Genomic DNA, 23,283 nt, shown 5'->3' on the forward strand with positions numbered 1-23,283 from the left:
GTTGCCCTTAAGTAGGAATTTTGCCTGCGTAAAATCTAAGCGAGGGCTCAGGATTTAGCCATTAAATAGCAGCCTCCGGGGGGGGGGGGGGGGGGAGAGAAAGAGTTTTACCTACCTATTTTCTGTCAGCAGTGCAAACTCTATCATTTGCAAACACATGTAAAAATGAAGCAAAATGTACATAACAAATGAAATTTTATGTGTATTTTTAGCTTAATTGTAAACTGAAAAAAAAATTAAAAAGCATTTACTTTTTTCCAAAAATGTATGTCTATTGAAATTCAAGGTGTTTCTACCTTTTCAGATGTAACATTTCCAGCTGCCTATTGATAATAAATATTTATGAACAGCAATGGATCTGTATATCTGTACCATGTTCAGCAGAACTTTTTCAAAGGCTCTACACACACCAAACTGCATTCAACTCAGGTATACTGCTTTTGGGAGAACTCAAGGGCTTGTGGAGACTTGTGCATGTGCTTAGGTTTAAGAACTGAGCACCTAGTTTTACAAACCTGAGCCAATGAGCATCTGGTAGCTATGACAGCTATTTTGTAACACCATATGCAATGAGGGGTGCAAATATTGGTATGTTGGGGTGAAGTCCTGGCACCAACAAAGTCAGTGACAAAACTCCAATTGACTTCAATACAGCCAGGATTTCACCCCTGAAATCCAAACACCCTAATGGTCAGGGTTCAGAGAGATACCGAAAACAGTCAGATAGGAACCCAAGCTGCAAAATAAAAAATAAATAAATAAGCAAGCCTGGATCCCAATTTCAAGCCACCCAAAGTCTGGATCCAAGGTTATCATCTCCTTCCATTATGAAGAAAGGAGCCATTTGGAAAATATAGATTTGGATTTCTAATTCGAACACCCTTCAATGTTTGGATCAAAGGTTTTGGTTGGAACACAATTCTGTAATATAGAATGAGAAAAGACTGCATCATATTCAGGAAGATACTGATGAGGCAGAAAAATTAAAATGAAGGCTTGGCACGGAGCAAAACAGGTAACTGATCTGGAAATGCTGCTTACTGTAGGACCTTTAGTTTAGTGCTCTTGTGCAGCGAGGGAAGGAAAAACCAGTGCGGTAGCCTGATCTTTAGTAACAGTGAAGTCTAATGTCGCAAACACACAGAATTACACGGGATTTTTTTCTGCAGTATTTATGATAATTGTCTTTAATAATGCATGAATTTTAAAATTGAAAGACTTCTGAAAAGATGTGTGCCTCTAACAGTGTGGAATGTTATGGATGTTAATGTGCAAAGATTGAAACAGGACTTGAGCTATCATCAGTGATTGCAGAACACCTGTTTAAGCTGCTGCTTAAGCAGCAGCTAAGGTTCCAGATAAAGTCACCTTTGCAGGATACAGGCATGCGGCAAGGTACACAGGTATAACATCAGTGGAGTTACTCTGCATTGTTACACTTCTATAAATCCAGAGTAACTAAAATGAGAATCTGGTTCCCAGAACCCACCAAGGGGATATACCCTAGGTAGTGCTCATTGCAGTTGTGATGTCAAGCTGTGTCAGCCCACGAATAACTAATGCCCACTCAAAGCTTTAGAAAAATGGACCAACAGAGAAGGTATAAAATTATTTCAAAATTGGTGGCACCACCTAGGCTGGGAACAGGTATACACAGTGTAAATAAGGTTAAAAATGGACTAATTAAAAATTAGAAATTTAATTTAAAATCCTATATTTTTCTTGCCTTTATGGAAAAAAAATTAATACCTCTTAACATCAAGGCCATGTCAAATCCAAACACCAACACAATTATGGAAAGTCACCTTCCCAATGACACAAATTTGGGGCAGTAAGAGAGTGGATTCACCATTGGACTCCTCTCTAGCTACTCCCCACCAACCATTGCTCTGGATCCCTCAGTGGCCTGCCTCTTCTCGCTACTTGGCTCTCTCACCAAGCCCCATTTTTTTTCCCCACCTCTTCTGGGTGGAGAGAACGTCCTTACATCTGATCCTCGACCCCAGCTCTTCGTCCCGTAATGCTTACACCCTTCTCTCAGGGCACTAAGTTGCCCTTATCCCTTTAAATTAGGGAGCTTAACTCCATCTTCCAAAGGGCTAACCGGGAAACAAGAGTCTTCGCATTAAGCTGGGTTCCAGTTCAAGGACCCTATAAACAGCAGCCAAGGTCTGCTCTGTCAGACACCTTGCCACTGCCTCCCTGGACTACTACTTACTATTGGCCTTCCCTCAAGCCTTGTCCACTACCCCTTTCTGGGCTCTTTGTAATGAACAGCATCATCCAGGGTTTCTCCTGAGAGATCCAGTTTCTGCCCTTTGTCAGGATCAGCCACAGGAACTTGCTCCAGTCCTGTGTCTTTCAGGTAGCACTCCCTGATCTTCCTCCTTACCCTGCAGGAGCTTTCTTATTCCTGCAGGTCTTTCCCTTCTCATTACCAAGAGAGACTGTAGAATTCTTCCCTTTCTCCCTGCAACCTCTTTCTGCTTCAGGCTGCCTCTCTTTATAGCACTCCCCAGCTGGGCTTCATTTTTAAATTAGGCCTTGGTTACCCTCCAGGTGCAACCAGGTGGGTTAACTGGCCTCTCAAGCCCACATTAAGCCTTTCACACACTGTGTGGGGTAGACCCCCCACCACCGGGACCTAAGTGTAAGAGAGCACGTGGGTCACACGCACACAACAGTCCTCAATGAGTATGACAAGGAGAAGCATCAGTTTGTACAGCAGCGCCTCATTGGACTATGATCTGAAAAGCAACAGAAGTAGTTTTGTACTGCACTGGCTTTTTGGCAGTAAAACAAGTTTCAGCTTGATGATGTTATCCTCATTTCACTACTGACTCAAAGGAGGAATTTTGGGGAATATGTTCAGTCCAATTGTCTCCTATGTCCCATAAAAAACCCTATGTGGATTTCTTAACACAAGCCTCTTAGGGACATTAAGGAGGGTTTTTTGGTCAGAAAAAAAAAAGACTCATTTCCATAGGTTAGATGCTTTTTTGTTTATTTAGTGCAAGTCAAACACCACTTCTACCACCATTTGTGCAGGGTGACTTTCACGAACCAAGGCTCTCACAAATATAACTAGATACAGTAGAACAGGCCAATGCCGAGCACTCTCCCACCTTCTAACACTTCAAGACTATACTGAACAAAATTAAACAGAGAAAGAGCAACTATTACAAATAAGTAGTTACTATTGGAGAATACACCTGGCTGATGTGTTTTGTTCAGGACTGGAAAAAGCAGCCTATTTCAACAGTAATTACTTTCCTCCAATGGACTGGGACCCAACCTTTCTCCTGCTTACATAATGAAGTAGGTTACCATTACAGGCAAACTGGTATAATATGTAAGATACATCGTTCTCTTGTGCAAGAGTAACTCCTCCATACATTGTACTTATTGATGAAGGTAAGTGATAATTTATATATACTGGCATGAAAGACAAATTGCATTGTTATATATTATGTACAGTTGAATATAAGCTTAGGGTTCTTTGCTATACAATAGTTTTACTTTCCAATATACTCTAATAAAACAATACTCAAGTTTTAAACATTTTTACCATTAACTAAAAGAGAAACATGTAAATGAAACAAAACAGCTACACAATCCACTACTGAAACAATACTAACAGAGAAAACAAGAAAACTTTAGTGCAAGAAGTGAGTTTACATCACTTGGCCTTACATACTCTGAGGTACATAATGTGATACAGGATTAGGTGAGGTAACATAGCTGACTTGATGCAACTGTCCAGGATTTACAGTATTATGAAGCCGTGAAGAATTACCATACGATGGATTTGTGGGATGCCAAGGGCTAACATAATGATAGGCAGGTACTAAAGAGATGCAAGAGTCAAACCCAGGTAGAGGTGGCTGGCCATAGGGATCTGTCGCTACTGGATAATATACTGTTCCATGGGGTGGAGGTGGAGGCTCTACATTTTGGAAAGTACCTGAAAACAGAGTTGATATATTTTAACATTTTGGCCATTTTTATGCAATCCTTCATTTTCATTACAACTGAAACAATTTTATGACACTTATGACAACACAGAACATATCTAAATAAATAATTTATGCCCAAATGATGCGTACACTGACAAGGAGACCATCTCAGCTCTTGAATAAGTTTGGAAGGCAACCTGCTCATTCACCGATGTGTCCCATGTCTGTAAGTATTCACTGCCTACTGATTGTATTTCTTTTTGTTGAGGCTCAGAGGAAGGGCAGATCCCCTTTTGAACTTCTCTGGGGGGGGGGGCTGCAGGACAGTAGGGGATTTAAAAAAACAAACAAAAGAACACCTCTCTTTGTAACCTCTGACCAGATACCATGGTGATGGATATGGGGTAAAGAAACTTAATAGGTTATAATTGCAGCAGAACTGCAAGTCTGTGTAATTGTCATTGATCAATTAATAGTTTTGGCAAGATACAGTGACAAAGACATGCCAGTTTCTACCATGTTTACTCCATTAGCCCAATATCAGACACTTAATGAGGCCAGACATCTGACCTTTGACATCATCTACTCCTTTAACACAGTCCCTCCCCTCTCCTTCCCCCTTAACTCCAGATAAACCTATATGCTTCTTACAAAACTGTTGGGTTGGGCTAAGTGTTGCTGTAACTTTATACACAGTGGAAGAGAGAGCCAGTGATAATGGCTGTTTAGATAGCCAAGACACCTAGGAGAGTCCACTAACTATGGTTCCAATATTCCCTACTAGTACTCAAAATTTAGGATTTTTTTTTAAAGTACAAGCATTATTTTGGTTTGTTGTGGGTCAGCAAAAAAAAAGTGGTCATCACAAGGTGCAAACATTTTTAAACACACAACCTCCCACACAGCTTTGAAAAAAAAGTCCTTTCTAGAAAAGCAGCTAGTCTACCAAGGTCAAGCCAAAAATAATATTTTTGTTTCTTGATGGTGTTACCTAGCCCTGAATATCAGCAATTCTAAATCATAAACTTAAGTAATATATCAGAAACAGCACACACCTAACCCTAAGATAACCTATAGAGGAGCAGGGCTCACAGGCAATTTTGATTTTTTTCTAGCATCTATCCCTGGCTGCAAGTAATGAACAATAATTTTAAAAATGATAAAAGATAATATCTCGTCACCCACCCACAGAGCATACACTATCCTCATTTTACAACAAAACTCTATTTTAACAACCCCCCCCCCCCACACACAAGTTGTCACCAATTCCAGAGGCCATTATATGCAATTCATCATTTATCTCATCTAATGGGAAATGTAAACAGGCCCTTGACACAACATAATTGATTGCTATGGTCCTTTTTCCTCGCTTTGTCAACTGAAATTGTAGACCAATGTGACCAACTGTTGTAGCTCACAGGAGTAGTGTAAACTGGTAAACAGTAGGATGCTTAAAGAAAAGGAGGACTTGTGGCACCTTAGAGACTAACAAATTTATCTGAGCATAAGTTTTCATGGACTACAGCTCACTTCATCTGATGCATTCAGTGGAAAATACAGTGGGGAGATTTATATACATAGAGAACATGAAACAATGGATGTTACCATACACACTGTAACGAGAGTGATCAGGTAAGGTGAGCTATTACCAGCAGGACAGTGTGTGTGTGGGGGGGGGGCGGGAACCTTTTGTAGTGATAATCAAGGTGGGCCATTTCCAGCAGTTGACAAGAATGTCTGAGAAACAGTGGTGGTGGTGGTGGTGGGGGCTGGGGTGTCTGCTGACATGCACGAGCTGAAACTGTGGAAAAGCAGCATCACTTGCCCCATAACCTCAGCCGTGCAGAACACAATGCCATCCACAGCCTCAGAAACAACTCTGACATCATAATCAAAAAGGCTGACAAAGAAGGTGCTGTCATCATCATGAGTAGGTCGGAATATGAACAAGAGGCTGCTCGGCAGCTCTCCAACACCACTTTCTACAAGCCATTACCCTCTGATCCCACTGAGAGTTACCAAAAGAAACTACAGCATTTGCTCAAGAAACTCCTGAAAAAGCACAAGAAGAAATCTGCAGAGACACACTCCTGGAACCTCAACCAGGGGTATTCTATCTGCTACCCAAGATCCATAAACCAGGAAATCCTCGATGTCCCATCATCTCAGGCATTGGCACCCTGATAGCAGGATTGTCTGGCTATGTAGACTCCCTCCTCAGGTCCTATGCTACCAGCACTCCCAGCTATCTTTGAGACACCACTGACTTTCTGAGGAAACTACAATCCATCGGTGATCTTCCTGAAAACACCATCCTAGCTACTATGGATGCAGAAGCCCTCTACACCAACATTCCACACAAAGATGGACTACAAGCCGTCAGGAACAGTATCCCCGATAACGTCACGGCAAACCTAGTGGCTGAACTTTGTGACTTTGTCCTCACCCATAACTATTTCACATTTGGGGAGAATGTATACATTCAAATCAGCAGCACTGCTATGGGTACCCGCATGGCCCCACAGTATGCCAACATTTTTATGGCTAACTTAGAACAATGCTTCCTCAGCTCTCGTCCCCTAATGCCCCTACTCTACTTGCGCTACATTGAGGACATTTTCATCATCTGGACCCGTGGAAAAGAAGCCCTTGAGGAATTCCACCATGATTTCAACATTTTTCCATCCCACCATCAATCTCAGCCTGGACCAGTCCACACAAGAAATCCACTTCCTGGACACTACGGTGCTACTAAGCTATGGTCACATAACCACCACCCTATACCGGAAACCTACTGACCGCTATTCCTACCTACATGCCTCCAGCTTTCACCCTGACCACACCACACGATCCATCGTCTACAGCCAAGCTCTACGATACAACCGCATTTGCTCCAACCCCTCAGACAGAGACAAACACCTACAAGGTCTCTATCAATCATTCTTACAACTACAATACCCAGAAACAGATTGACAGAGCCAGAAGAGTGCCCAGAAGTCACCTACTACAGGACAGGCCCAACAAAGAAAATAACAGAATGCCACTAGCCGTCACCTTCAGCCCCCAAATAAGACCTCTCCAACGCATCATCAAGGATCTACAACCTATCCTGAACGATGACCCATCACTCTCACAGATCTTGGGAGACAGGCCAGTCCTTGCTTACAGACAGCCCCACAACCTGAAGCAAATACTCACCAGCAACCACATACCACACAACAGAACCACTAACCCAGGAACCTATCCTTGCAACAAAGTGTGTTGCCAACTGTGTCCACATATCCATTCGGGGACTCCGTCATAGGGCCTCATCACATCAGCCACGCTATCAGAGGCTCGTTCACCTGCACATCTACCAATGTGATATATGCTCTCATGTGCCAGCAATGCCCCTCTGCCATGTACATTGGCCAAACAGGACAGTCTCTACGTAAAAGAATAAATGGACACAAATCAGACGTCAAGAATTATAACATTCAAAAACCAGTCAGAACACTTCAATCTCTTTGGTCACTCGATTACAGACTTAAAACTTCAAAAAACAGACTCCAACGAGAGACTGCTGAATTGGAATTTACAAACTGGATACAATTAACTTAGATTTGAATAGAGACTGGGAGTGAATGGGTCATTACACAAAATAAAACTATTTCCCCAATTTTATCCCCCCCCCCCCCCCCCGCTGTTCCTCAGACGTTCTTGTCAACTGCTGGAAATGGCCCACCTTGATCATCACTACAAAAGGTTCCCCCCTGCCTCCGCTCTCCTGCTAGTAATAGCTCACCTTACCTGATCACTCTTGTTACAGTGTGTATGGTAACACCCATTGTTTCATGTTCTCTGTGTATATAAATCTCCCCACTGTATTTTCCACTGAATGCATCCGATGAAGTGAGCTGTAGCTCACGAAAGCTTATGCTCAAATAAATTTCAGAGTAGCAGCCGTCTCTAAGGTGCCACAAGTCCTCCTTTTCTTTTTGCAGATACAGACTAACATGGCTGCTACTCTGAAACATTTCTACTGAAATGGCTCACACTCACATACACAAATGGTCATCCTAAAATACTAACCATTTGCTGTTTCCAGGGGAACTTGCCGGACATCATTCCTCCCAGTGTCAGTGTACAGCTGAGGTACTGACTGATCCACCATGGGGGCAGGCTCAGTGTATGCTGAGTAAGCTTCTACAGGTGATGGCGGTGGTACCTGTTGCATGTACACCATGGAATGCCAATAGCTCTGATGATAATACTTCGGAGATTCGAAGTAAGGAGAGAAGTTTTATAGTTTGTGTGCACACACACACACACACACACTTTCCTCCCCCCACCTCAGTAGCACTTAACCATTTACATTTCCAGAAACCTGTTAACAATGTTGATACAGATTATATCTTGCAGACTGCCAGAAAGTCACCAAAACATGCCCACCCCCTCCCCAGCACTTTTCTCAACTGTATTATACCCTCTCGAAGAATTAAAAGTGTCCTCCCTACACATTTTATCATATAGGAAGAGAAGGCATTTTGAGGAATTTCTATTGTGGAAGAGGCTGGCATGAGTCTTAGTCTGCAGCATATCAGCATTATCTATTCCATCAGAATCAGAGGGCAGATGTAATTCTAGTACGGGAGGTACCTCCTGCTGGACACTAAAATCTCATACCACCTTTTTGGTGTACAACATACTAATAAAGAGAGAGAAGGTATTGCCAGTAATTTAGTCTCTATTAGTAATTTCTAGGATGTAGAAAGTCTTATTGCATTCTGTAAGGTCCTTATCCTGACAGGTGCCAAGAACCCTCTACCACCATAGGGTGGGTGGTAAGGGCAGAGTGTCAATAGGAACCCTGAGCACTGGGGCCCCATACCTGGAGAATAATGCTCAAGTTTCATCCCTGAATTATTAATAACTCTAAAGTCAACTAGATCACATGGCTGTTTGAGCATCAGCTGGGAGTGAGGCGTTACTATGCACTTAATTGCTGTAGTAGAGATCAAAAGCTGGTGCCTGGATTCTGTTCCTGTTCAATTGCCTTGGGCAAGATACATGGGGCCCAGCAGAATTTTCCCACCGATTTCAACAGGCACTTGACCAGGCTCTTAACCTTAAAACTTCTCTATGCTTTACCTACTCTTCCCGTAGAAATGGGAAGAACAATGCTTTACCCACCCATCTTCATAAAGCCACAGATACGAAACTCACTACATGTAAATGTTCTTTATGAGTTTCACAATTTACAACTCAAACTTCCTGCATTGTAAATTTAGTCTCCTCAAGGCACCCATGCATGTACTAATAGCCAAATGCACAGGAAGCGAATTCAGAACACTTAAAAGCCCTATTCAGACACATCAATGCATCTGTCAAGACAGGTGATACTGTACAAGCGGTTTACTATACCATATCTGACAAGCACTTACCTGCAATCCCAAATTAAAATAATACTGCAATACCTTTGTATCTGGAATTAGAAAACATACTATAATTACTGAAGATTGTGGACAAAAACCACCCAGAAACAGTCATCTGTTTGTGGTCTTGTTAAAACTATGTAAATGAATAAAAATAAAATTGCTTAATTGGACAGCATTATTTTTTCTGAATGTATTTTTAGAATACAGAGTTCAGAATCTGACTCAATTACTTTCAAAAGTGATATTCTTGAAGTTCGCACATATGTGTAAACAATCTATGCAGTTTAGCACAATAAAAACTGGATTAAACATTTTGACAATACATTAACAAGTAACATTAATAAGCCAAAACTAAAATTAATGTATTACTATAAACCGTTTGCTCAATGATGCTTTTCACAGAATGACTATAATCAATGATTATTACAAACCTTAAAACAAATGAATATATTAAAAGTATAAATTACCATGGCCTAGATTTCCAGAAGTGACTAGCTATTTTGGACACTCACTCAATAGGGCCTGATTTTCGTATTCAAACCAACGCTTTCTGAAAATTAAAGCCTGTTGAAGTTTGTCAAATTGGGCAACCAAAATTTAAGGTACCCAAAACAGTCATTTTTGAAAATGTGGACCTAAAACTTATGTTGGAAGCAACTTCCCAAAGATTTGTAATTTAAAATTAACAGTGTTTTTACATATTAACTAATTTGTTTCTTTGGCCAAGGGAGATAATTGTAAGAAGAGCAGGTATACACGTACAATAGAATCCCATTTATCTGACCCTCCATTATCTGGCTATCAGGGTATGTCTACACTTACTGTGGATTGATGCTGTGGCAATTGATCCACCGGAGTGGGTGGGGGAAAGGTGTCAATTCAGCAGGTCTAGTGATGACCTGCTAAATTGACCGCAAATCACTCTGTTGACTCTGGTACTCCACCGGAACGAGAAGTGTAAAGTAAGTTGACGGGAGAGTTTCTCCCATTGACCGAGTGCGGCGTAGACACCACAATAAAAGTTGCCCTAAGCTACATCGGCTCCAGCTACGTTATTCACACAGCTGAAGTTGCATACTAGGTTGACTTAACCCCATAGTGTAGACCAGCCATCAGTGTTAACAGGACCACCACCACACACAGGTGCAGAACGGGGCAATGTTTGGTGTGGTCCCTAGATGGTGATACAACACTGCACTTTCCCATTATCCGGTTTATCTGGATTTTTGATTATCCAATCTGGCCTTGGTCCAAATTATATTGGATAAATGGGGTTCTGCTGTAGTCTGCTTTACTTCTGTTAAAACAGTACTTTAGACACAAGAGTCCTATGAAATGACAGCGGAGGTGAGTGTGTTGGCCTGGCCAGAAGAAGAGCTCTATGTAAACTTGAAATCTTCTCTCTCACCAACAGAAGTTGGTCCAATAAAAATACATTACCTCACCCACATTATCTCTCTAGAAGCAGAGGTGAAAGTTCCTTATTATGGACTTCCAACATCATGCACACAGAATATGAATGCATACCCATGCACATAGATAGTGGAATACTGTGTTTTTCTTACTTTTATTAGTTTATAAGATTTTATGATAGCTGTGTAAACTTCCACAATATCCAGAAAGATGGCATTTTAATCTGTTAAAAACACGGATAAATCATAATGACCAAAGCTGAAGTCCAGAATTTAGCATACATCTGACTACAGTAAAAAGGTATGGAAAGATGTATCCATTATCTGACATTATTGGGAAATACTAGATTACAGATTGGTTAGGTTTGTTGCCAACTATTCATGGATAATTTACCACCACCACCGATAGAATGTTACTTCGTTTTAAATCTATGGGAAAATTGCTTCACAGAATGTGGCTCAATGAAACTAAGTTTTGCATTCTATGTACGCAAACAATGATAAGGTCACTAAAATACTATGTCCCCAAACTGATTTGACTGATAAGCATCTTCTCTGCAAATAAGAGCACTACAGACCTTTCTCCAAGGGCCTGTGGTCCCTCCATTTTCACTATGAAAAGAAGAATGCATAATGCTAGTCTGAAAGCATGCGGGGGAGGGAGTACTTTGCCAGTTGCCCTATCATAAGCCAGCAGCAATTCATCTGCAGCCACTCTACACATACAGAAATGCATATGGTTATGGCATGTATGACTAGGCCCTAACACCCAAAACTTAATGCTATCTCTGCCCATTATTAATTCCTGCTCTGCAGTTGTTACTCTGAGGCACCAAGATTTGCAGGGCCACCAAGATATACGTGTTGCTAAGGGAAGTGGGGACCTGCAAGGAGCATGGTGGGCAGGCATTCCACACAGTACCAAGATTTGTGGAGTTGGAATTAGGATTCCCCCAAGTCTTCTAGCTCTATGCAATTAAAAAAAAGCATGCCACCTCTCTCTCTACACAGATGCTGACACCCCTACCTTGGAAGGATAGAATGCACCCAGTTTTCTGCACCCTTCCAACTTGCCTTTTCCAATTTGCTTCCATCCAAGGGAAGAGATAATGTAGTAATGTATATGGTACACTAAGAAGTAATCCCAAAAGCGAGGATGGCCTTTAAAAAACTGTTCACTAAGAATAATCAAATGTTGAACTCAGAAACATACTTCTCCCCAAAATGTGAAATGTCTGGGATATTCACATTTGCAATTCTGGCAGGAATACACAGTTTTTCATTCTACAGTGCAGTTTTGGAAATGGGCAGAAGCAACAATAAAACATCAGCGTCTTTGGCTGGTCTCATAGTGACTACTTCAGAGAGAGTTAGGGAAAGAAATGGGTAACTTTAGTTCCAGATTAGGGGCCTGCATTAAAGTTAACTGAAAATTCCTCCTACTTTCTCAGCTCCCTACAGCAATACAGCAAAGAAAAAAAGCTGTAGCACTTATCTGAAACAGACAGATGCTTTGTGTGAACGAGAGAGTATTACCAGTTCAGATCTACAGTGTTCTTCTCTGCATGCCAACTTGCATAGCACTTGGTTTATTGCGATTTGCAGCAATCAGGAGGCTATTTCTTTGGGCTTCACACACAATCCAGGAAAACAGGCAAAGACGAAAGGGAGGCAAAGCTCCACATGACTCACTAAAACAGGTAATCTCAAGATATTCACACATTACTGATTATTTTAAGAAAATGTCAACCACTGCTTCCGTTCCCAATCTCTGAAAGTGAATTGAAAAAGTTCTACACCTCCTACATTTTCAGAAATATCAGTGGAAATCTGTTTGGGCAGGACCATGGGACTAAAAAACCTCACTTAATTCTGTACTTCAGGATTTCATTTTATTGATATTATTGATTCATTTTATTGATATTTACAGGTTTTTGAGGCTGTTTCATTTTTAAAAAAGAAAGAATTAAAACCTAACCATGGAATGGAAAGATGGTTAGTTCCTCCATCCACACTATGGCCACCTCTCATTATTTGCCATTTCAAAACAGACCATAATCTATCCAGTTATCTTAGTAAATCTGCATAAATTCTTCCCCACCCGTGCAGGCAAGGAGTTTATGCCCTGAGGGCATCCTAGGGACACTGCTTTGGCTGTGACAAGGTTAACCATAATGCTGCTGAAGCATTAAAGTATGCTGGAAGAGCAACATAAATGCTCTCTATATAGTATCTAGCAGCAGACTCATTTACATTTGGGGTAAATTAAACAATCTAATTTTACTTTTCAATTATTATGCAAATCTATGCAAAGCAAGCACCAGTTCTAAGAGCTGAATGGAGCAACCGTTACATAGTGAAGGTAACAGAACACAAGTTACTAGAGAATGAAATGACAGGCAAATACTGAAGATAGAGAAGTCTGTGGAACACTGGAACAGCAGCAAATGCAGGTAGGAGCCAGTTTTTGTTTACAATGCTTTTTTAAGTTTATAGAAACCAGAATAATCTTCAGTAAAATATAGCCACAATGTGACACCTGCCAAACAGAGCAGCAGTGAGGCTAGTGAGATTCATATATAAATACAAGATAGTAACAGTCACCAAGAATTTAGTGCCACCTTACAAGACCTCAAGAAATAGTTTTCTGGATAAGAATTTTATTAGTGCAGTCTGAGAGGCTCTGATCTGTCTGGAATGCTAATGAAGGGAGGGAGAAACGGTCTCAAACACAGGACTCACAAAATAATCAGATATTGACAACTTCAATAAATATAACTGAGCATGCAGGAAGAGGGTGCACATGCAAGCTTCCTAAATTAACTTGGGGGGGGGGGGAGGTGAAGGAGGGAGGGAGAGGAATCCAGAAGAGATTCTGAAAGTTCAAAGAGATGTGGATGTGTGAAACAGCAAAACACATGGGCCTGGCTTGGACCTCTCTCTGACTCTTGCAGTGACTACCAAACCACACCAAGATGAACACTCTTCACATGCATGTCTGTTCAGTCAAGCTTTAAGCAAAAATAAATAGAGCAAAACCAAATTTTTTTTTCTGTTTTGTCCTTTAATAGTGCTAGATGGAATCCTGCTGATGAGACTGAATGAGCTGTACAAATTGCACACTTTGTTTTACACGTCAGCAACTGCGGGGTTGGCAGAGTAAAGGTGTGTGTGTTAGCAGGACGTAGTGGGGTACTGCTAAAAGAGGGAAGAGTTCAGGTTACAAGAGCCACCTTAACTGCACATTTCCTGGTTTTCAGACATTTGAGGTTTGCTCAATTTAATGTTCTGCAAAGGGATGACATACCGTTAACTCTTTATGAACATCGTTTTTTGTCACTGAATTTCCTGTTTTGTTTTTTAAAACAGGAAAAAAAAAAGATACATTATAGGCAGTAGTTAGTAGTCATTTAGGCAGAGTGTGTATCATGCCCCACAATTTGCATACCAAGCCAAAGCAGCCTGTAGTCAGCAAACCCCACCTCAAGAGATTCACAAGCTGGCACTCTTGGCAGCGCATGCATTTCTTTTCCCTCAGCAGTCAAAGTGCTACTGCAGTCAGTTCTAAACTTCTGCACGACATGTCTTTGTAACCACCACATTGATCTGCCCCAGAAATAAAATTAGCCACCTCTCCATATGCCCTTGCGGCTAGTAAAATACAGACGTTCTCAAATAACCGAAGAGCTGCCTAGCACCTAGGCACATTGCCCGCTGCAGCCCCTTTCCCTCGTCCTATTCCCCACCGCTGCCACACAAAGTCCTGTCTCTAGCTCTTTTGTTCCCAGTAAAAAGAACTTTGGTTAGACCAGCAGCTAACTATTTTGCTGAATTCATAGTAAACCTCATAAAGTAAAAACAAAATTATAATATAACAGACAACCTGAAGCAAGCAATGAAGATTTAGTAACTCATGTTGCACAAGTGTAGAAAGGTTCTGACTAGAAACATCAGTGACAGGGTGCTCAGCAAGGGCAGTGGCATCTTCATATTCCCTCAAACTACCCAGGCAAGCATGAAGTGGCTGCATAGAAACCCTCTTACAGTTTATTTCCTCATTGGTGCATACGCACCATAATCCTTCCAAGCTGCACATTTATGTAGGTGAAGTGAACGTGTTCTTAAATGCTGTTCATAGTTTGGGCCTCCCAAAGACTCAGTGGCTGCCATGCACTATCCTGGGTAAAAACTGATGAATTGAGACCATTTTGACCCACATCACATCAACAGTTTGATCTCAAACTCCACACAAAAAATCTCCCAAAAAACACAACCCACCTAGAAACTTTCAAAACTGGCTATTTCACAGTTCACAGGAAGAATTCACATGTCAAATTTCCACCCTGCTCCCCAAAATCCTTTGATGTTCCCCTTAAACTCAAGTTGCCACCCACAACTCACAAACTGTAGCAACCTCCAGTCACTCAGTTCAGAACTCCCTTTGTCTTTGGTGGGGGCTTGTGATTAACTTTTCCTTAGTTAATTGAAGGGTGAGTTCAGCAGCCATCAGGAAGTCTGATTCAGTCAGTCAGTCGTATCACTCAGTTTAACAGTGCAAGGCAGCAGAAGAAATCCGTTTGAGGGAGAGAGGCTGCTCTTTTGGAAATGCCCAGGTTCAATGACCCCAAATTTGGATCACTAATGCTACCCCCATGCAGGCACACCAAATTTCAAAGCAATCCAATTAGCCATTCAAATTTTAGGATACTTACAAGAGTTGAGCTTTAAAGCATATAAAATGGTGGCGAGAATGGAAACCCTCCAGCCATTTTTCTCTATTGGTTCATGCATAATGTAAAGAAAAAAGAAAGAAAGATGTTTGCTTAAATACTGCTTTCAATTTGGGTCATCCAAAGATTTAGCAGGTGCCATACACTGTATTGGGTAAAATTTGAAAGGTTGAGACCATTTTGACTAATGTGACATCAATAGTTTGATCTCCAGCCCTGTGCAAAAATAAATAATAAAAAACACCCCACGTAGAAACTTTAAAAGGACTGTTTTCGGAAGATGTCTCTCTGGAACCCCTGCTTCAAATTTGGGTCCCCAACGCTGCCCTGCACCCTTCAGAGGGATACCAAATTCAAGTGAATCCAACTAAGCATGTCCACTTTGGAGAACTTAGAAAGCTTGACCTATAAACAGAAGTTGTGACACAACTTATAAAGGCACTGCCGGGCCAATATAATGTGTGTGTCACCCCCTGTTCACAGACCCATGGATGCCTTAATGAAAGCTCCATAGCCATTATAAACTAAGGTAACATGCCCACATACCACAATACTTTAAACACTACATAGGACTCATTTCTAGTTCTCTCCCCTAAAATCCATACTAGACACTAGATTTAAAAAAAGTCTGGACCTTTCCCTAAAAGAAGCTCAAAGAATTCTGTGGAGTGGTTTAATTGGGAGAGAAATACAGAACTGCTGGCCCTCTATGGAAAAGGTCTTCAGCTCACACCTGCTCCAGATTCTCTTCCGTACACTTAACACTTGATTCTGCAAGGTGCTGAAAACCCTTAACCCTCAATTCCTTTTCTCTTCAACGGGAGTTAAAGGACACAACAAACATGGGCTTGATTCTGCAACCTACCACCCTAGTCAAAGGTGCTGAAAAAGGACAAAGCAAACAAGAAGTTGAAATTCAAGACTGTAAGAAGGGAAAACAGGACCTCAGAGGGCACTTGTCCAAGAGGCAGCCACTCCAGATTGCAGAACATGGATGCTGCAAAACATGGCAGCATGACTGCTCAACATTTGGCAAACTCCTGCAAAGGACAGCTCAGAAAAAAAAGTATATTATATGGTCAAGTGGCCTGAAGTTCCCAGTGCACTAGCATGGGGCCTGAATGCAAGAACCAGGAGAACATTATCTTAACAGCTCTCTCAAGATGAAAGAGCCACTCTTGACAACTGCCTAAAGCGGACTCCTCCCCCTAGGTCTATTTCACTGTCAAAAGTTTGGGACAACCTAAAAAATTAAGTTGCTTCCCTACATAGCAATATGTTGAGATAAATAATATGAAAGCCATGTTTACCGCCAGTTCACCTTCAGCTCGCAGGTCTTCATAGAGGGCAGTCTCTCTAGTAGAGAATAAAAAGTGACAGAATTTCTGATGCAGAGTACTCAAATGTCTTTGAAATTCAGGGACAGCTGGAAGAGGCTGCAGACAGAAGAAGTTGCGTGACCTGAACACATTAAATTGTTCAATACAGCGCAAAGAAAGATCTGGGAGCAGCACCATGGCTTTCCCTACCAGAAAGGGAAGTAGTAAGTTTCAGATATTAAAGGACATCAGTATAATCAGGGACAGGTGCATGAACAGGCTATAAACTGGGAAGTGAGAACACTTTACTTCAGTTGATAAAGCCAGAGGATGAAATCTGGGCTCCACTAAAGACAATGGCAAAATTCTCATTGATGAGGCCAGGACTTCCCCTGTATTGTACTTTACTGTCACAAATACTATGGCAAGAACAATTAATTTATTCTTCACTAGCTTCTTATGTGAAACAACAAAAAAAATCATAAGAAAGTGACTCACAGCTGAAACAATTCTGGGCTTCCCATTATTTCTCCACAAGTTAATTACTTTGCGGAATATTCCATTACACACTCTTGAGACCTCTGCACAAGCTTCTTCCCAAATTGTGAAATTAAGCATATCCCAACGCCATAACCAACCTTAATATTCCCTTCTCCTCTGCATCATCTGTACAGAGCGATGTTTCCGCACTACAAGTATACTGTATTCAGCTTGTTGTAGGACAGTGGTCACCAACCAGTCGATCGCGATCAACTGGTCAATCCTGGAGACTCTCCCCGTTGATTACGATCTCTGGCTGCTAAATGTCCCTGGTGGCATAGAAGGGCTGCCACTAAGGCAGGCTCCCTGCCTGACCCGGCCCCACGCTGCTCCTGGAAGCAGCCAGCATGCCCCTGCGGCCCTGGGGGTGGGGGGAGGGAAGAAGGAGAGAGGACGGGGTGTCCGTGCACTGCTCTTGCCTGCAAACACCGCCCCCGCAGCTGGGAACGTGGATGGGGAACTGTGGCCAATGGGAGCTGCGGGGGGGGGGTGCCTACATAGAGGGACAGTGCCCAGAGCCACATCTCCCCACCCCCCCAGGGTTCACTAGGGCACGGCCCCTTCTGGGAGATGCATGGGGCCAGGGCAGGCAGGGAGCATGCCTTACTTAGCCCCACTGCGCCGCCCAAGGCAAGTAGTGCCTGGTGGGAGCCCAAACCCCACCCTCAGCCCCCTCCTGAAGCCAGAACTCATACCCCCTCCTCCACCCCGAGTCCCCTTTCTAAGCCAGCACCCCTTAACCCCTCCTGCACCCCAATACTCTACCCCAGCCCGGAGCCCCCTCTGCACCCAAACACCCTCCCAAAGCTTACACCCCTCATCCTTTCCTGCACCGCAACCCCTGCCCCAGGCTCAGCCCAGAGCCCCCTCCCACACTCCAAACTCCTCTGCCCCAGCCCAGAGCCTGCACCCCCTCCCAAACCCCAATCTCCTGCCTCAACCCAGTGAAAGTGAGTTAGGATAGGGGAGGGCAAGTGACGGGAGGGGGGGAAATGGAGTGAGCAGGTTGGGGCTCGGGGAAGGGACGGGGTAGATCCTGGGTTGCACTTAAATTCAAAAACTGATCTTGTGCATAAACAGGTTGGAGACCACTGCTGTAGGATATACAACCAGGAGAGCACCAGCTGATGCAAGGGAAAGAGCACAGTGTTAGAGAATACATCCCTCTTACCTCGAGGTAGATCACTGCCGCTGGGATCGCAGGAGTAAGGCGGAGGAATGCTGCCACTATCTCCCACCTCGCTGACAGGGGGAGGGGGAGCTGGGTGATATGGGTACGGCATTGACGGAATCACTACTATGTTAAAAAAAATTTCAAAGTCTCAAGTCAGATTTTCAATGGTTTTAAAACAAGCGAACTACTAGCCAGTGCAGTTAGTATGAACTGCCATCATGCTCTCTAAATGTATAGTTATCAGCTTCTGTTTTAAGGATTTAGCATTCCTTCTGGACAAATTAAAAAAAATCCCACTTTTTGTCTTATGGTTTGCGTAGTTAAATTCACTTTGGTTTGAAATGTATTACAGTCAAGACGAGAGACATGACTAACTCAAACAACTTAATAAAAGAAATCTCTACAGTTTATTTTGTGCATTTCAAGGCTTCCTAATGGAAGTTTGGTGCCTAAACACCTTTAGAGGATGTGAGCCTTCGTGTAGAGTCAGCTTCACTTCTTCCCCTGCATAGGCAGTCAGTTTCCCCACAGCCACAAGGGATGGAATAAGCAGCAGTTTTTTAAAAAGTTAGGGAACTCTGATTATGAAACCCAAAAAAATGACTGCAAGGTTCAGGGTAGGGGTAGTAGTTGAAGCTACTGTATAAACTTTTTTAAGCTGACTAGATTCCAAGTGGCCTGTGCCCCTTTAAATAAAAAGTTTATTTGTTTGCATAAGTTTGTGTGTAACACCACCACCAAGTGGCTAACCCACATAGTGCAACGTTAATCATAACTGCAAGCATGCAGTGATCACATAAAGTAACTTAACCATAATGTAAACAAACCCCCCCCACACACACACACACAAACCAACTGTGAATTGAGATGGCTGTTATGGGAGAGGAGAAAAGGAACGAGACTAGAGCAAAAGAAAGAATCCATAGAAGGTGAATGAAAATAGAGAGTACAGAAATTGAGAGCATGGAAAAAAACTCTCATAAGAGGACATTGGAAAGATTCTGATTTTCATCTGCTTTCTAAGATAAAAACGGAATGAATACAATTAACGTACTCTATATAAAATAATGGTCTAGAGAAGGTAGCTAAGGAACTTCTGTTGTCCTTGTCTTATAACTTAAGGGGGGGGAGGGACAAAAGGTAAAGGTGACTAATTTAAAACTGATAAAAAGGAAATATTTTGTCACACTATGTATAGGTAGGCTGTGGAACTCATTGCCACAGAAAGTCACTGAGGCAAAGAAGTAGTAAGGTTCAAAGAGGGATTAGACATTTATATGGATATCAAAATATCCAGAATTATGACAATAAAAGCTTTCGATGGGATATTGTTATGTTGGAAGTTGCTGATTGCTGCCATCAAACAGGTGTTTGGTCTACAAGGCAATCAGAGACCATGTTAATGCTGATGGGTATGCCAGCCAGCCTTCATTCAGGCTAAATGGAAAAAGCAATTAAGCTCTTTTATGGAGATAGGTATCTGGAGACAATGAAGCCACCACACGAGATACGAGGTCAATGAGCAGCTAAACCATGTGGGCTGAGGGATTTCCCCAGGGATTGATTTCAAGTACAGTGACTGAGGTATTAAACTGGTTGCAGCTGTGCGTACTAGAGGCAGAAAAATGAGGAAGTGAGCAGGAATCCAGACATGCAGTTGTGGGGAGCAGAGACAGAGCTGCTTGGCTGGAAAGGCAGATTTGGAAATTGTGAGCAAAGTGTCAGCTTTGTTCCTACTGTGTTCAGGAAAACAGGACATTGCGAACATTCTTTGTAAATATAGAGATTGCACCAAAGAAATACCTGATCCACGTCACCAATTTCAACTCCTTAGAGCAGTAACCCAGCAAGGCCTTGCATATTGGCTAGACACTTGTGCTAAGAGGCAACAATATTAAACTTCGTGTTTCAGGGCTTAAGCCAATCTCTAGTAGAGACAAGGATGGGACCGGATGCTGCGGGCAGATTAACCCACTGCACCTACACCTTCCCGTGAAGCATCTGGAAGCAGCTACTGTCCAAGACAGGATACCAGACTAGATGGGTGCAGTTCCTATGCAAGTTAGGGAGCCATCTATGTTTGTTTCTGCTGAAGAGGGACTCCAAGAAGATGTAAACCTGGCTTGTCAGTGTATGAGGAAAGTCAGCAGTGGGGGTAATAAAGATTCATAGAGAAGTGAACCACATTCTATGGAAATACCTTTAAGAACTCAGTGTGTATTCTGGGTGGTGAGAAGTGAGAACAGGAGTAGAACCTGAAGTTTACAGTTTTGTATCCAACACTCTACCTGGCCTTCCAGCAGAAGAAGGGGACACCAGGATGGGTTGCACTGCAGTCTGTGGGGGAATGGAGGTGGTAACGTTGGCTTGAGTGGCTGCTGCTGTGCTGGAGGAAAAGACTGTTGTTGGAGCATTATTAACACAAGAGGAGGTTGAGATCACTGCAGAATTCACCATCACCTGCAAAAGAGCCAGGAGAGATTTTAGTACACTGTCAACTTTGATTTTAAAAAACCCACACATGTTTTTGAAATACTACCTGGGTCTGGTAGTTTTCATATATATTTAGGCTGAGATACTCAGAGGAGCATAAAGGAGTTAGGGATCCAATTCCAGCCTAAAATTACTACAGAAAATATGGAATAGTGAACATCTGCTTTCAAGAACCCCTCCTCCCCCAAATATTTATATTGTCCTAGGATTCTACATCATAAAATGCTAAGCAAAAAACTCCACCATCTCTATGAGAGGGCTTACAATATTAAATGAACAAGTGCAATACATCCATTACACAGGTATGCTATACTGAGAATTTTTTATATATATATATATATATATATATATATATATATATATATATATATATACATATACACACACACACATACACACACACACACATATACATACATACACACACACAGAATTTACTCAATTGCTACATGATCACCAATATCACTTCACTTCGTGTTTAAATCAAGTTCAAAGCTACAGTACTGTGTGATTTTTTTTTTTAAAAAAAGTATTCCAACAACAGTGAGTGTATGTGTTGGGGTGGGGAATGATATATGTACGTTTAATGCAGTTAAGGCCAAATCCTGCTTCCTCGCTGACTCAAGTAGGACTATCAAAGTCAACGGGACTACTCACATCATAAAACAAGTAGGATTTAGCCCCAACCCTGTAGGCACAGGTAGGCAGACCACCTCTTTATAGCAGAAGAGTTCATTTTTGGTTTTCTTCATTAATTTTTCAACTTTCCATTGTCACATGTGACTTAATGGTCCATGATTGAGATTACCTTCTGGGAATAGTTGTATGAAGCAACTCCATCTTGAGGTGAGACAGAACCTGTCCCTCCATCCTGAAGAGATTTCAAAGCAAAACAGTGTGTTTAAAACGTAGAGAAACCACAAGGCTATAAGACTGTGGGGAAAAGGAGGGAGGGGGATGGGGGATGCCAGAAACCCAAAAGTCTTCTAGTTATTCTTTAATTTTCTAAAATATATACTCAAAGATCCTGCACTTTGCTTAAAAACCCCCTAAATTAAACTAGAGTTAGGCCAGTTCACAAGTGCACTCTGCACTGCCAGGTGCAGAGTAGCCTTCTATACCTGCACTTGATTACCTGACCTCTGGACCAGCAAGCTGCAGGGGTGTGGGATAGAGAAAACACCTTGTTTCACTAAACAGTAGCCTCTCCAAGCCCATTAACAAACTGGCTGATTTTAAAGGCAAGGTCTGGTCCAGTCCTGTCTCTGAAGGCTAGCATACACTGGTGTGGGACTTGTAGAGTAGCATATAAAACAGAAGTAGGAGGAGGAAGAATCATGGCTTTACAAAGAACATAGATGATTTTCCACCTCCCTTCTCCCCACAAAAGTGTGAGGACAGACATGGAGCAGAACTCTTACAAATAAAATTCAGACTGTAAAAGCCACCACCAGGATGTGTATATACTTGATAAGCACTGTGCACGGATTTAAAGACCAACCCTATAATGATACTGTAATGAGGTCACGTTTCAGTAGGATCCCTTCAGAGACAAGCATTCACTATCTAGTTGGAAAGGGGGTGGGGTGTGGGAGGGGAAGTGGAAGAAATGCGAAATATAAATGGAACTATTATTCCTTCCTCCTAAAAACCACCCTTGGGCATCTACACTCAGCTTGCTTCCAGGGCCAATTTCTTTGAAGGATGTTATGTGTTTCTAGGAAGCCTAATCCAAACAGTGACTAAAGCTTACCAAGTTTGCTGTAGTCTCTGCTGAACTAAATACTGTTGGAGTTTCACAGTCTGGATCTGGAGGGCATGGGCAAAATTAATTGAAACAGGAGCATTAAATCTAATCCTTCAAAAACTTGTGCGAGATCAAACTATTGTTTTACATTCACTGTGAGTAATATGGGAGAGTCCAATTCTTACTGACCTGAAGGGGTGTACATATATTCTTCATGAAATTCCCCTAGGAAAGAGGAAACGGATAGCTTCATTTCAGAAAGTTAAACACAGAAAAGATCAGAATTACATTTCAGTCACCAACAAAGGTGAATTGAGCCGTCTTAAGAAAAAGGATTACTAGAATGGGATACACCAACATTGCACCATTTCCGCTTTTCCTACAAACATCTATCATTACGTGGTCAGTTCTTTCACAGCTCAAGTGACATTAACAAAGTAGTCCAAAGGCAAAACACATCATTTATAGTCCCCGAAAACCCGAATTTGAGTCTAG

The 23,283-nt window shown here is 42.1% G+C and overlaps 1 protein-coding gene across 2 annotated transcripts in view; it reads right to left on the reverse strand.

The window, feature by feature from the left end:
* Nucleotides 1–2,992: 2,992 nt before the first annotated feature.
* The window catches only part of LOC140917741 (UDP-N-acetylglucosamine transferase subunit ALG13-like), a 39,577-nt gene continuing 19,286 nt past the window's right edge, over nucleotides 2,993–23,283 (reverse strand). Inside the window, exons 17-24 of one of the 2 annotated variants that reach the window (XM_073361171.1) lie at nucleotides 22,978–23,013; nucleotides 22,795–22,850; nucleotides 21,850–21,912; nucleotides 20,837–21,008; nucleotides 18,546–18,671; nucleotides 9,380–9,420; nucleotides 8,028–8,208; nucleotides 2,993–3,964 (exon numbers count right to left, since the gene is read on the reverse strand). In XM_073361171.1, coding sequence (XP_073217272.1) covers nucleotides 3,690–3,964; nucleotides 8,028–8,208; nucleotides 9,380–9,420; nucleotides 18,546–18,671; nucleotides 20,837–21,008; nucleotides 21,850–21,912; nucleotides 22,795–22,850; nucleotides 22,978–23,013 — 950 coding nt within the window. In that variant the 3' untranslated portion in view covers nucleotides 2,993–3,689. The remainder of the gene's footprint in view (nucleotides 3,965–8,027; nucleotides 8,209–9,379; nucleotides 9,421–18,545; nucleotides 18,672–20,836; nucleotides 21,009–21,849; nucleotides 21,913–22,794; nucleotides 22,851–22,977; nucleotides 23,014–23,283) is intronic. The other variant, XM_073361172.1, reaches the window with a different exon arrangement.

The sequence above is a fragment of the Lepidochelys kempii genome, chromosome 9 (genome assembly GCF_965140265.1).
Source record: "Lepidochelys kempii isolate rLepKem1 chromosome 9, rLepKem1.hap2, whole genome shotgun sequence".
NCBI classification, from domain to species: domain Eukaryota; kingdom Metazoa; phylum Chordata; order Testudines; family Cheloniidae; genus Lepidochelys; species Lepidochelys kempii.